Below are 12358 nucleotides of genomic sequence, written 5' to 3' on the forward strand. Positions count from 1 at the left end.
CACATTTTCATTATGGGGTATATGAATTTAATCCAGTTTGAAATAAGGCTGTAACATAAAATATGTGGGAAAAGTGAAGCACTATCAATACTTCCTGGATGCACTGTATCATTTGTTACATGTTAAATAAAGAATACTCACTCACATACACACACGGTACTGGTTAAAGGGATAGTTTAGCCAAAAATGAAATATCTGCCATTATTTACCCATTTTTCACTTGTTCCAAACCTGTTTGACCTACTTACTCAGTTTTTTTTAATATTTTGAAGAAATTTGTAACCATTGACTTCCATAGTATTTGTTTTGCCCATGGGTACAGGTTTGCAGCTTTCTTCAAATTGTCATCTAATGTGTTCAGCAGAAGTAAGAAACTCTTAAAGGTTTGAATCCACTTGAGGGAAAGTAAATATAGGGTAAATGTTCATTTTTGGGTGAACTCTCCCTGTAAGTTTATCATTTGGCCCAGAGGGATTCACTCGTTTAAAGATTTCGTTTTTATTGCATGCTTGACTTCTCTGTTATGAATTTGAATTATGAATTGTTTGGTGAATATTTTGCAGGTGTAACACCATCAACCCCACGCCATATGATGAGATCAGACCCACTTATCTAAGCACAAGCAAAGACACAGCGTCTGACATGGAGAACGGCTCCAGTCCCAGCACCTCACCTGTCCTGGCCAGGAGACACTACGGAGAGTCCATCACCAACCTGGGCAAGGCCAGCATATTAGGTAAAGTTTTAATCGAAAACTTACTAAAACAGTGTTTCTCAACCACGTTCCCGGAGGACCACCAGCTCTGCACATTTTTCATGTCTTTTTAACCAAACACCCCTGATTCAGATCATCAGCTAATTAGCAGAGACAGACCTGTAATGGGTGTGAAATACAAAGGAGACATCAATAAACATGCAGTGCGGGTGCTCCTCCAGGAATGTGGTTGAGAAACACTGCACTAGAAGACACTGTTATTTGCTGCCAAAGCAAATACACTTTACCTGCTTTTGCAAAGGATGAGGACTCCAAACGACAATGACATGACAACACTGACACCATATTTACAAGAGCTGAGATAGAGCTGCAATTCAGATGGGGTAATGCGCAGTTGGTTTTGACCAATCATAGCATGCTGGAACATCTGACAAATAAGGGCGGAGAAAGGCAGGCTGACCAATCGAATCAAAGTTTGGCCATCTGAACAGTTGGAGCAGAGTAAGGCCATATGGCCAATCAATGCAGAGAAGGACAATCTAACCAAGCAGAGTAGAGCCATCTCTTCAACCAGAACCAAAAAGGGCCATCTGACCAATCAGAGCGGAGTATAACCATCTGACCAATCAAAAAAGATTAAAACCATCTGAACAATCAGAGCAGAGTAGGGCCATATGACCAATCAGATGAGAGTAGAGCTATCTGACCAATCAGAGCAGAGTAGAGATATCTGACCAGTCAGAGCAGAGTCATCCGACCAGTCCGAGCACAGTAGAGCCATCTGACCAATCAGGGCAGAGTAGAACTATCCGACCAATTAGAGCAAAGTAGAGCCATTTGACCAGTCAGAGCAGAGTACAGCCATTTGACCAATCAGAGCAGAGTATAACCATCTGACTAGTCAGAGCAGAGTCATCTGACCAATCAGGGCAGAGTAGAACTATCTGACCAATCAGAGCTAAGTAGAGCCATTTGACCAATCAGAGCAGAGTATAACCATCTGACCAATCAGAGCAGAGTATAACTATCTGACCAATCAGAGCAGAGCCATTTGACCAATCAGAGCAGAACTATTTGACCAATCAGAGCAGAGTATAGTCATTTGAACAATCAGAGCAGAGTCATCTGACCAATCAGAACAGAGTATAAACATCTGACCAATCAGAGGAGAGTAGAGACATCTGACCAATGAGCGCAAAGAATTGCCATCTGACCAGTCAGAGCAGAGCAATATGACCAATCAGAGCAGAGTAGGGCCATATGACCAATCAAAGCAAAGAATGTCCATCTAATCTGAGCCATCTGAACAGTCAAAGCAGAGAGGGGAAATCTGACCAATCAGAGCAGAGTTGAGCCATCTCATCAATCAGAACCTAGTACGATCATATGACCAATAAGAGCAGAGGCAGACAGAATGACCAGTCACAGCAAAGAAGGAAATCTGACCAATCAGTTCAGAGTAGGGCTATCGGACAAATCACAGCAGAGTAGAACCATCTGACCAATCAGAGCAGAGTAGGCTCTCAAAAAGGCGGGATTTTGAGAAACCAGCGTGGCGTCTGAAATCGCATACTACTCGAGTTGGGTACATCTGAATTTCAACATACTTTCAGCCTGTTACATAAGCATGTTCTGTATAGTATGACTGTGGGTATTATGAATGCAATTCAGATGTACTACACTCTCCATGTTGACGATCGCCACTTTCCGACATTGTTCTTTATATGACACTTCTGCGGCCTCATGATATAGTAAAGTGTCTACAAGTAGTAGGTCAACCAGGTACATACACTATAAATTTGGCCACTCTCCCCACATACTGTACGTTGCATCCTATATAGTAGTGAAGTGTGTGTTTTTCAGACACTGAGTGAAGAGCTGATACCGCTGTGGATATTGTGAGAAACGTGAGGTGTAATCTGGTGTTTGTGCAGGTGCTGCGAGCCTTGGCAAGGGCATCGGTGGGATTTTGTTCTCTCATTTCTCCCGCTCTCCCAGCCTGCCGTCAGCTGTGGATTCTGGGATGGGAGACAGCGAGGACAGCCAAAGCACTTTCACATTCTCAGCCATTCCTCCATCCTCATCCTCCTCTCTGTTTGATGCAACAGGTGTGTACAACCAATGCTCTGGCATTTTAATTCACTTAGATGAGAGAGCACACTACTGTTCAAACAGAGCAGAGTAGAACCATTTGACCAATCAGAATAGAACCATTTGACTAATCAGAGTAGAGTAGAGCCATTTGACCAATCAGAATAGAACCATTTGACTAATCAGAGTAGAGTAGAGCCATTTGACCAATCAGAACAGAGTAAAGCTATTTTATCAAGAGCAGTGTAGGGGGATTTGACCAATCAGAGTAGAACTATTTGACCAATCAGAGAGTGGAGAGTAGAGCCATTTGACTAATCAGAGTAGAACCATTTGACCAATCAGAGTAGAACCATTTGACCAATCAGAGAGAGCAGAGTAGAACCATTTGATCAATCAGAGTAGAGCCATTTGACCAATAAGAGTGGAGAATAGCCTTTTGATCAAGAGCAGAGTAAAACCATCTGACCAATTAGAGTGGAGTAGTCATTTGACTAATCAGAGTGGAGTAGAGTCATTTGACCAATGAAAGCGAAGTAGTGCCATCTGACCAATCAGAGCAGAGTAGAACCATTTGACCAATCAGAGCAAAGTAGAGCCATTTGACCAATCAGAGCAGAATAGAGCCATTTTACCAATCAGAGTGCAACCATTTGACCAATCAGAGAAAGCAGAGTAGAGTCATTTGACCAATCAGAGTAGAGTAGTCATTTGACCAATCAGAGTAGAACCATCTGACCAATCAGAGCAGAGTAGAGCCATTTGACCAATCAGAGTAGGGCCGTGTGACCAATCCGAGCAGAGTAGAACCATTTGACCAATGAGAGTTGGGCTATCTGACTAATCAGAGCAGTGGCGGGTCTGACCAATCACAGCAGAGTCATCTAGCCAATCAGAGCAGTGTAGAGTTGTTTGACCAGTCAGAGCAGAGTTAGGCCATCTGACCAATCAGAACAGAGTATAGACTGCCCAATCACAGCAAAGTAGAGCTGTGGAGCCTGAATAAACACTATAGAGGAGGCTGTCTGACCAATCAGAGCAGAAGTAGACTCATCTGTGCAATCAGAGCAGAGTAGAGCCCCCTGACCAATCAGAGCAGAGTAGGTGATTGAGTATTTGAGGCTGTTTCAACATTGCTCTTTCATTGCTTGACGTTGCAGCCTGCCATTGTCAACTTAAAATGCAGTCAAACGTACATCTATACATATGAAAAATCAAACTGCTGTGTGAACACAGCTCTCTGCACATGAAGGATGATGATATGATGCTAACCACCAGTGAACTGACGCTGGCGTTTGCTAACAATATCCAACATAAACAAACAATAAATACATATAAAATGACTTGTTATGCCTAGCTAAACACACATTTTGACAGTATATTAACATGAACATTCTTTTAAATGGTAGTTTTTCCAAAATATAAACATTTTACTGTTTTTATAATCAGATAAATGCAGTTTTGGTGCGCTGAAGAGAATTTAAAGGGACAGTTTACCCCAAAATAAAAAATATATATGCGCTATTTACTCACAATCAACTGTTTCTGTCAAACACAAGCGAAAAAATCCAGAAGAGTAATCATCTGTAGTAGGAACCAAACATACTATGGAAGTCAATAGCTGTTCAACAGAAGAAATGATGACAGAACTGTTTTGTTTGAGCTGTCCCTTTAATTATGTTGGCTTGAGAAAGCCAACATACTGTTATACTACTCTGTCCTTGAAAACAAACGCATCTCCTCCTAGGTCGTTCATGCCACAAGGCCCAAATGTGGTCAAAATGTGCCTTCTACATTCAAGATTGTTGCTATATCTCCTCATGCCTGTAAGACTTATTGTTTTTTTAATAAAAAAATGTTAAATATTAAATTTTTATAATCCGGGCATATAAAAAAATTATACAAGCCCCAAATTTGGCCAAAATCTGTATTTAGATGCGTTAGATTTTGTTGCTATATCTTTAAGGTTTACCAGACTTATAGTTTTCCAATAAATAATTTTTAAGCATTATTTTTATATATATAAAACTATAAATATATATATATATATATATATATATATATATATATATATATATATATATATATATATATATATATGTGTGTGTGTGTGTGTGTATATATGTATATATTTATATTTATATATATATATTTATTTTATATACATATTTATTTATATTATTTTTTATTTTAAATATGGCAAGCCATTTTTGACTTAAACTCCATATCTTTTACTGATATGGCAAGCCATTTTGCATGTATCACTTTCACACCTATTAAGCATTGTATTTTCAAAAAAATACGGCAAGCCATTTTTACATAATGTTCATTCCCTTAGTCCCTTTATTAATCAGGGGTCGCCACAACGGAATGAACCGCCAACTTATCCAGCATATGTTTTACACAGCGAATGCCCTTCCAGCCACAACCCAACACCAGGAATACATAATATTCAAGTCCAGTTTTTGACACTCATAAAGACTGTCATAGAGACATCGGGGTTGATTAAGATCACTCATATTGCCAAGAAGCTTTGATGTATCATCACTAACCTGTCAAATGTCCCCATAGCAACTAAACAGTATAACCTAGCAACCATTTAAAAATAGCAAATACCTCTACATCAGAACATCGTAGGGACCTGGGCATTGGCTTGTTTGACTCATGCTAGCAAATGGGACTTCCTGTGTACTATGCATGGTAACAATGATAATGGAAGCCAAGCGCTAATAACGATTAGCTACATGCTATGAATGATTATCTAAATGCAATAACATATGCTAGAAATGCCTACTAAGTATTAGCATTTGATCAAACATGTACACGAGCATTGCCATTTAGCAACTGCTTAGCAACCACCTAACAATGCCATAATTGTTTTAGCAACTGCCTAGCAACCACTTAGCAACCGCCGCCGTGCTTCCTGCCAACTGCCATTCTTAGTCCTAGCGCAGTCACGTTGGCTTTCTCAAGCCAACATCAAAGTTTATCAATAAACTTTAGGTTCTAGTTCATGTTGTGATTATTTTATCTCCTCATGTCTGCTAATGCTCCTGCTGGTGTTTCGCAGTGGAGATGGAGCACCGCATTGACTTTGAGCTGCGCGAGGGTATGGTGGAGAGCCGCTATTGGTCAGCGGTGACCTCACACACAGCCTATTGGACGTCCCATGACGTGGCCCTGTTCCTCCTGACCTTCATATACAAACAGCAGAGCACAGAGCAAACAGAAACCAGCACAGCCATGTAGCACAGGTGACGCAATACACACTGATCCATCCCTTAAATCAACACTTAGTGCCTCTGAGCTCCTCTCCTTAGGCCTTTCCTCATGGACAGAGGCCGGACTATGCAAAATCCTCCAGCACTGATCCTCATCATTAAGAAACGGCAATATTTTTTATATTTTTATATAGTCGTGCAAGTCCAAAGAAGTCCGCCGATCCATAGAAAGCTCTTTATTTAGTTAACTATATAGAATAGTGTGGCTGCATCCGAAATCACCTACTACTCGAGTACGTACTACATTTGATTTTACTACACGACCATTAAATAGTATAAATGTGAGGAGTATTGATGGAATTTGGACGTACTACATCAGCCATTTTGTCATGATCACATGACCTACACAACTCACTCGATTCACCCACATTCATGAACTCTCTCCAAGTGCATCGTTGGATAGCATAGTGTACATCATGTGCGCACTTCAGAATCTCGGGAGTAGTAGGTCATCCGGGTACTTCCCTCATACTGTTTTTCCAATGGTATGAATACTGTTTTTTTATGCACTATATAGTAGGTAAGTGTGCGATTTGGGACGCACCCTGTGTTGACTTGAGTTTGTTTAATGCATTCATATGTTTATTTACATGCATAACCACTGTAAATCTGTTTTCATACTGAATGTCTTGGGTTTTGTTGATTGTATTTATTTTATTTATTGTATTGTTGGTTTCACATGATTAGGAATTATGACGACGGGCTGGAAGGATAACAGGCCAGTCACGCTTCACCCATAAATATATACAGGGTGGGCCATTTATATGGATACACCTTAATAAAATGGGAATGGTTGGGGATGTTAACGTCCTGTTTGTGGCACATTAGTATATGTGCGGGGGCAAACTTTTCAAGATGGATGTTGACCATGGTAGCTATTTTGAAGTCGGCCATCTTGGATCCAACTTTTGTTTTTTTCAATAGGAAGAGGGTCATGTGACACATCAAACTTATTGAAAATTTCACCAGAAAACTAATAGTGTGCTTGCTTTTAACGTAACTTTATTCTTCCATGAGTTATTTACAAGTTTCTGACCACTTATAAAATGTGTTCAGTGTGCTGCCCATTGTGTTGGATTGTCTGTGCAACCCTCTTCTTCCACTCTTCACACACTGATAGCAACACCGCAGGAGAAATGCCAGCACAGGCTTCCAGTATGCGTAGTTTCAGGTGCTGCACATCTTGTATCTTCACATGACAGACAACAAAGATAGTGTGGCCATTCTTCATCTTCATCAAAACCTCAAGGCCACTGGATATTTGAACTTGCTCCATGATGATGTGTTTCCCTCTTTATGCACTGAAGCCGGCACGTTCCCCAAGCTTTTCCAGCAAGATGGTGCACCACCACAATATGAGTGTCAGGTCCGAGCATTCCTAGATGAACAGTTTCCTGAAAAGCGGAATAGTCGTCGTGGGCCAGTTGAATGGCCCCCAAGGTCTCCCAATCTGACCCCCTTGGACTTTTATCTTTGGGGTCATCTGAAGACAATTGTCTATGGTGTGAAGATACAAGATGTGCAGCACCTGAAACTACGGAATACCGGAAGCCTGTGCTGGCATTTCCCCTGCGGTGTTGCTATCAGTGTGTGTAGAGTGGGAGAAGAGGCTTGCATTGACAATCCAACACAATGGGCAGCACACTGAACACATTTAATAAGTGGTCAGAAACTTGTAAATAACTCATGGAAGAATAAAGTTACTTTAAAAGCAAGCACACTGTTAGTTTCCTTGTGAAATTTCCAATAAGTTTGATGTGTCACATGACCCTCTTCCTATTGAAAAAAAAACAAAAGTTGGATCCAAGATGGCCGACTTCAAAATGGCCACCATGGTCACCACCCATCTTGAAAAGTTTGCCCCCGCACATATACTAATGTGCCACAAAGAGGACGTTAACATCACCAACCATTCCCATTTTATTAAGGTGTATCCATATAAATGGCCCACCCTGTACATTAGTTATTTATTTTTGAAAGAAACTGAAACAATTCATATTTGTGATCCTGGATCTTAAAACCAGTCATAAGTGTCAATTTGTGGAGATTTAGACATCACGTTGTGTTACGACAGTATTTTATTAAGATTACCCTGCTGTCTGAAGGTCTAAAAAATGTAAATATTGAAAAAACAATGTGTTTAGCAATGCATTTCGTGACTTAAAAACTAAGTTTTGATATGGTTAGAGTCGTAAATTTGCTAAATATCTTCATGAAACACGATCTTCACTTAATATTCTAATGATTGTTGGCATAAAAGATCAATCAATCATTTAAACCTAAACCGTATATTTTGGGATTTTGCCACAGATATACCAGTGCAACATATATATTGAGGTCCAGGGTCACATTCCTGTAAAATATGATGTGTGGAGGGTCTGTGCTTACGTTAATCATTTATTCATTTCCCTTAATAAATAATCCCAATGTAGTAAATGCATTAATGAACTGTCTTTAATCGAAACCAAGCGCAATAAACAGCATCCGTGTGCTACACTCACCCTTCTGCAGGACTGTGATTGACTGATTTAAGAGCTCTCTGTTGCTTTCTACTATTTTGTCTGACGAACAAAGCAAAAATCGAATGTTTTTAGTAGATTAACATGGATAAACCTGAACTTGAAAAGATGTCAATGTTTTCATTAGGCTGAGGAATATACCCGTTTAATTTCAATTCAATTGAAGATTGTTTTACATAAAGCAGTCCACAATAATTACTGTACCAAAGTAGCTTCACAAAAGGTTATTACATTACAATCAACATCACAAATGGACAAACAAGATGGCAGAAAGCACATCCTGTTTCTTTCCTTCATTTTACTAAAGCACTTTATTTTCTTATGGAGCTAGATTAGTCTCAATAATAATTATCTCCATCTATATATATTTATATTTATGAGCATTTTACAACAGTCTGATTCTCGAAACTGATATTCTGTAATCACAGCATTCGTACAGCCTCTTCACCCTTCTGTATTATTCCGCCTACATTGAGCGACAGCAGATCAATGAACTTACTACAGTTTGACAAATAGTGCAGCTGTTGGACAACATAGTGTACTTTTGAGGCTTTTGTTAGTCGAGTATGTAGTTGATTAGATTGTAACTATGCAGTTTATTAATAAGCATAGTGCCTATTTTACATATTTATTCAATTTATAGATACAGCACCATCTACAAGATGACGACAGGTCGCATAATAAGCCCCTAGAGGAGACTTTCTAAGTCGATACCATAGTAATTGCAGTGTGCTGAATGAGAGATGGGACTCAGATATCAGGATTCACCTGTACCGCATGTCTTTGGACTGTGTGGGAAAACAGCACCTGGAGGAAACTCACGCGAACACAGGGACAACATGCAAACTCCACAGAGAAACGCAAACTGAGCCAGCCGTGACTTGAACCAGTGACCTTCTTGCTGTGAGGCGATCGTGCTACCCACTGCACCACCGTGACACCACAAATGCTAAAACACAGTATATAAATTAATTGTTACAAGTACACGGGCTATAAATCATTATTTTTTTTAAATGTGCATTTGTTTTTGATTGATTTATCATCCTAATTATTGAGAATCAATGCTGGATGTGTCTGTTAAATATGCGAGTCTCTTTCTTCAGTTCAACACAGAAGAAGTTGTCTTGAAGGAAGCTGAAAAATCTCTAATCGGTGACATTAATAAGCCTTTAACGACCCCACCAAGAAAAAAAAATTGGATTGAATTGTTTTCAACGCATCCCATTTCTAAAATATAAGCCAAATGGTTGATTTGTCTGTTTATGGTAAATGTAACGGAATTAATACATATACTATGAAAAATATGAAAAAATATGACGTGTTCGACCAATTACTTTAAAAACACAATCCAAATAAAACATTTTTGAACACTAAATTACCTTTATTTCTTGAATTATGCCATACAATTGATGAAATTCAATATTTTAGATTCTCATTTAACATGTTTTCTTGTTTTGTTTTTTTACAATTAAACCACAATCAAGCGTAGTAGCGCATTTATGTTTGTAGCGCGATTATGTTAGATTTTTTTTTGGTGAACCGACAATGATGTGTGTGTAAACCAGTATTTACAGCAGTCAAACATGGTCAACCATTTGGTAGCGAGTGCAGTTAAAGAGATGGTATTTGTTTTTCCTACTATGGAAGTCAATGGTTAAAGAGGTTTCCTTCAAAATATGCTCTTTAGTCTCAACAGAGCAAAAAAATAAATAAAAAATAAAGCGTTGGAACCACCTGAGGGAGAGTAAGTAGTGAGGTAATTTTCGTTTTGGCGGGAATTTTTCCCTTTAACACACGTTGTCCACTAGATGGCAGCAGCGGTATCATGTGGCCTTTTCCCATCACATCCCTTCAGTTCAGAGACGGATCCACGTAAACAAAGCAGGAGATTTGCGTTCATTTGCATACGAGCCTGTATGTATTCCTTTGCTAGTCGTTAGATATGGCCGCTTTTAATGAACGTTACAAATAAGCATTAAAGGCTTCATTAAAGGGACAGCTCACCCCAAAAAAATCTAAACTCATTTCTCCTGCTTGAGTTTCTTTCATGTGTTGTCCACAGAAGAAGATATACTGAAACATTATTGAAATAAAGCCTAGTTTTTTTCGTTCTATGGACATCAGTGGCTGTTTTCCCCCAACATTTTTCTGAATATCTTCTTTTGTATTCAACAGAAGAAACTCGTAAACATTTATAACCATGGTGAACTTCCCTTCACTGAGCTCAACCTGAGAAAAATCATGTTTTTTAGCAATATAAGAGCACTTTTAGGAACAATTACGTTTAAAAGGTAAATAATATGTGATATTTCCTATCACAGCTCACACACTAACTTGTACAGCTATCTTCATGGGGACTCTCTTGAATAGAGGTAATAGTTTATGATTTTTATACTGTACAGGCGTATATTCTTTATTTGCTTATAAACATTATTTTCAAAACGTCTTAGGAGATGCAAACAAGAATTACAAATATATATATATTCATTTATTCTTTTATTTTCCTTCGACTTAGTCCCTTATTCACCACAGCGGAATGAACCGCCAACTACTCCAGCATATGTTTTACACAGCGGATACCCTTCCAGCCGCAACTCAGTACTGGGATACACCCATACACATTAATTCACACGCACACTAAAGCCAAGTGCTAACCACTCATCCACTGTGCTGCCCTATATACAGTACACACTCACTGGCCACTTTATTAGGTACATCTTACTAGTACCGGGTTGGACCCCTTTTGCCTTCAGAACTTTCTTAATCCTTCGTGGCGTAGATTCAACAAGCTACTGGAAATATTCCTCAGAGATTTTGCTCCATATTGTCATGATAGCATCACACAGTTGCTGCAGATTTGTCGGCTGCACATCCATGATGCCAATCTCCCGTTCCACCACATCCCAAAGCTGCTCTATTGGATTGGGATCTGGTGACTGTGGAGGCCATTTGAGTACAGTGAACTCATTGTCATGTTCAGGAAACCAGTCTGAGATGATTCACGCTTTATGAAATGGTGCGTTATCCTGCTTTAAGTGGCCATCAGAAGATGGAGACACTGTGCTCATAATGGGATGGACATGGTCAGCAGCAATACTCAGGTAGGCTGTGGTGTTGCTATTTGATTGGCTGATTAGAAATTTGCACTAACGAGCAGTAATAAAGTGGCTGGTGAGCGTGTGTGTGTGTGTGTGTTTCTGTATTTTGTGGTGTGTTTGTATGTTTGTGTCTGTTTTGTGTTTCTTTTGTGTGTGTGTGCTTGTATGCGTGTCTGTGTGTGTTTGTATATGTGTGGTGTGTTTCTATTTGTGTGTGTGCGCGCTTGTATGTTTGTCTGTGTGTTTGTATGTGTGTTTGTGTGTGTGTGTGTGTGTGCGTGTGTGTAACAAACAGACACAAGCATACAAACACACACAGACACACCACAAAAAACAGAAACACACACACACAGACACACACACAAATAGAAACAAACCACACACAAACACACACACACACAAAAACAGACACAAGCATACAAACACACAGACACAGAAACACACACACACAAACACACCACAAAAAAATAGAAACACACACACACACACACAAATAGAAACAAACCACACAAACACACACACACAAACAGACACAAGCATACAAACACACACAGACACAGAAACACACATGCAAACACACCACAAAAAACAGACACACACACAAATAGAAACAAACCACACACAAAAACAGACAAAAGCATACAAACACACACA

The 12358-nt window shown here is 39.4% G+C and overlaps 2 protein-coding genes across 21 annotated transcripts in view; both read left to right on the plus strand.

Moving 5' to 3' along the window:
• ddhd1a (DDHD domain containing 1a) overlaps positions 1-9981 on the plus strand; it is a 35099-nt gene extending 25118 nt beyond the window's left edge. For 5 of the 20 annotated variants that reach the window (XR_015513869.1, XR_015513881.1, XR_015513875.1 and 2 more), the window contains 4 exons: positions 564-736; positions 2650-2823; positions 5877-6838; positions 8051-8593. Coding sequence is in view for 8 of the 20 variants with exons in the window: in XM_087291134.1 (XP_087147260.1) it covers positions 564-736; positions 2650-2823; positions 5877-6055 (526 nt within the window). In the remaining 12 variants the exon portion in view is untranslated. Of the gene's footprint in view, positions 1-563; positions 737-2649; positions 2824-5876; positions 8594-9249 lie in introns of those variants that run through there. The other 15 variants (XR_015513871.1, XR_015513877.1, XR_015513874.1 and 12 more) reach the window with 4 other exon arrangements.
• zc2hc1c (zinc finger, C2HC-type containing 1C) overlaps positions 1-12358 on the plus strand; it is an 835825-nt gene that overhangs the window by 434884 nt on the left and 388583 nt on the right. The gene's annotated exons all lie outside the window — the stretch shown is intronic.

Source organism: Danio rerio, chromosome 17 (assembly GCF_052040795.2).
Source record: "Danio rerio strain M-AB ecotype USA chromosome 17, GRCz13ab, whole genome shotgun sequence".
In the NCBI taxonomy this organism is placed as follows: Eukaryota; Metazoa; Chordata; class Actinopteri; order Cypriniformes; family Danionidae; genus Danio; species Danio rerio.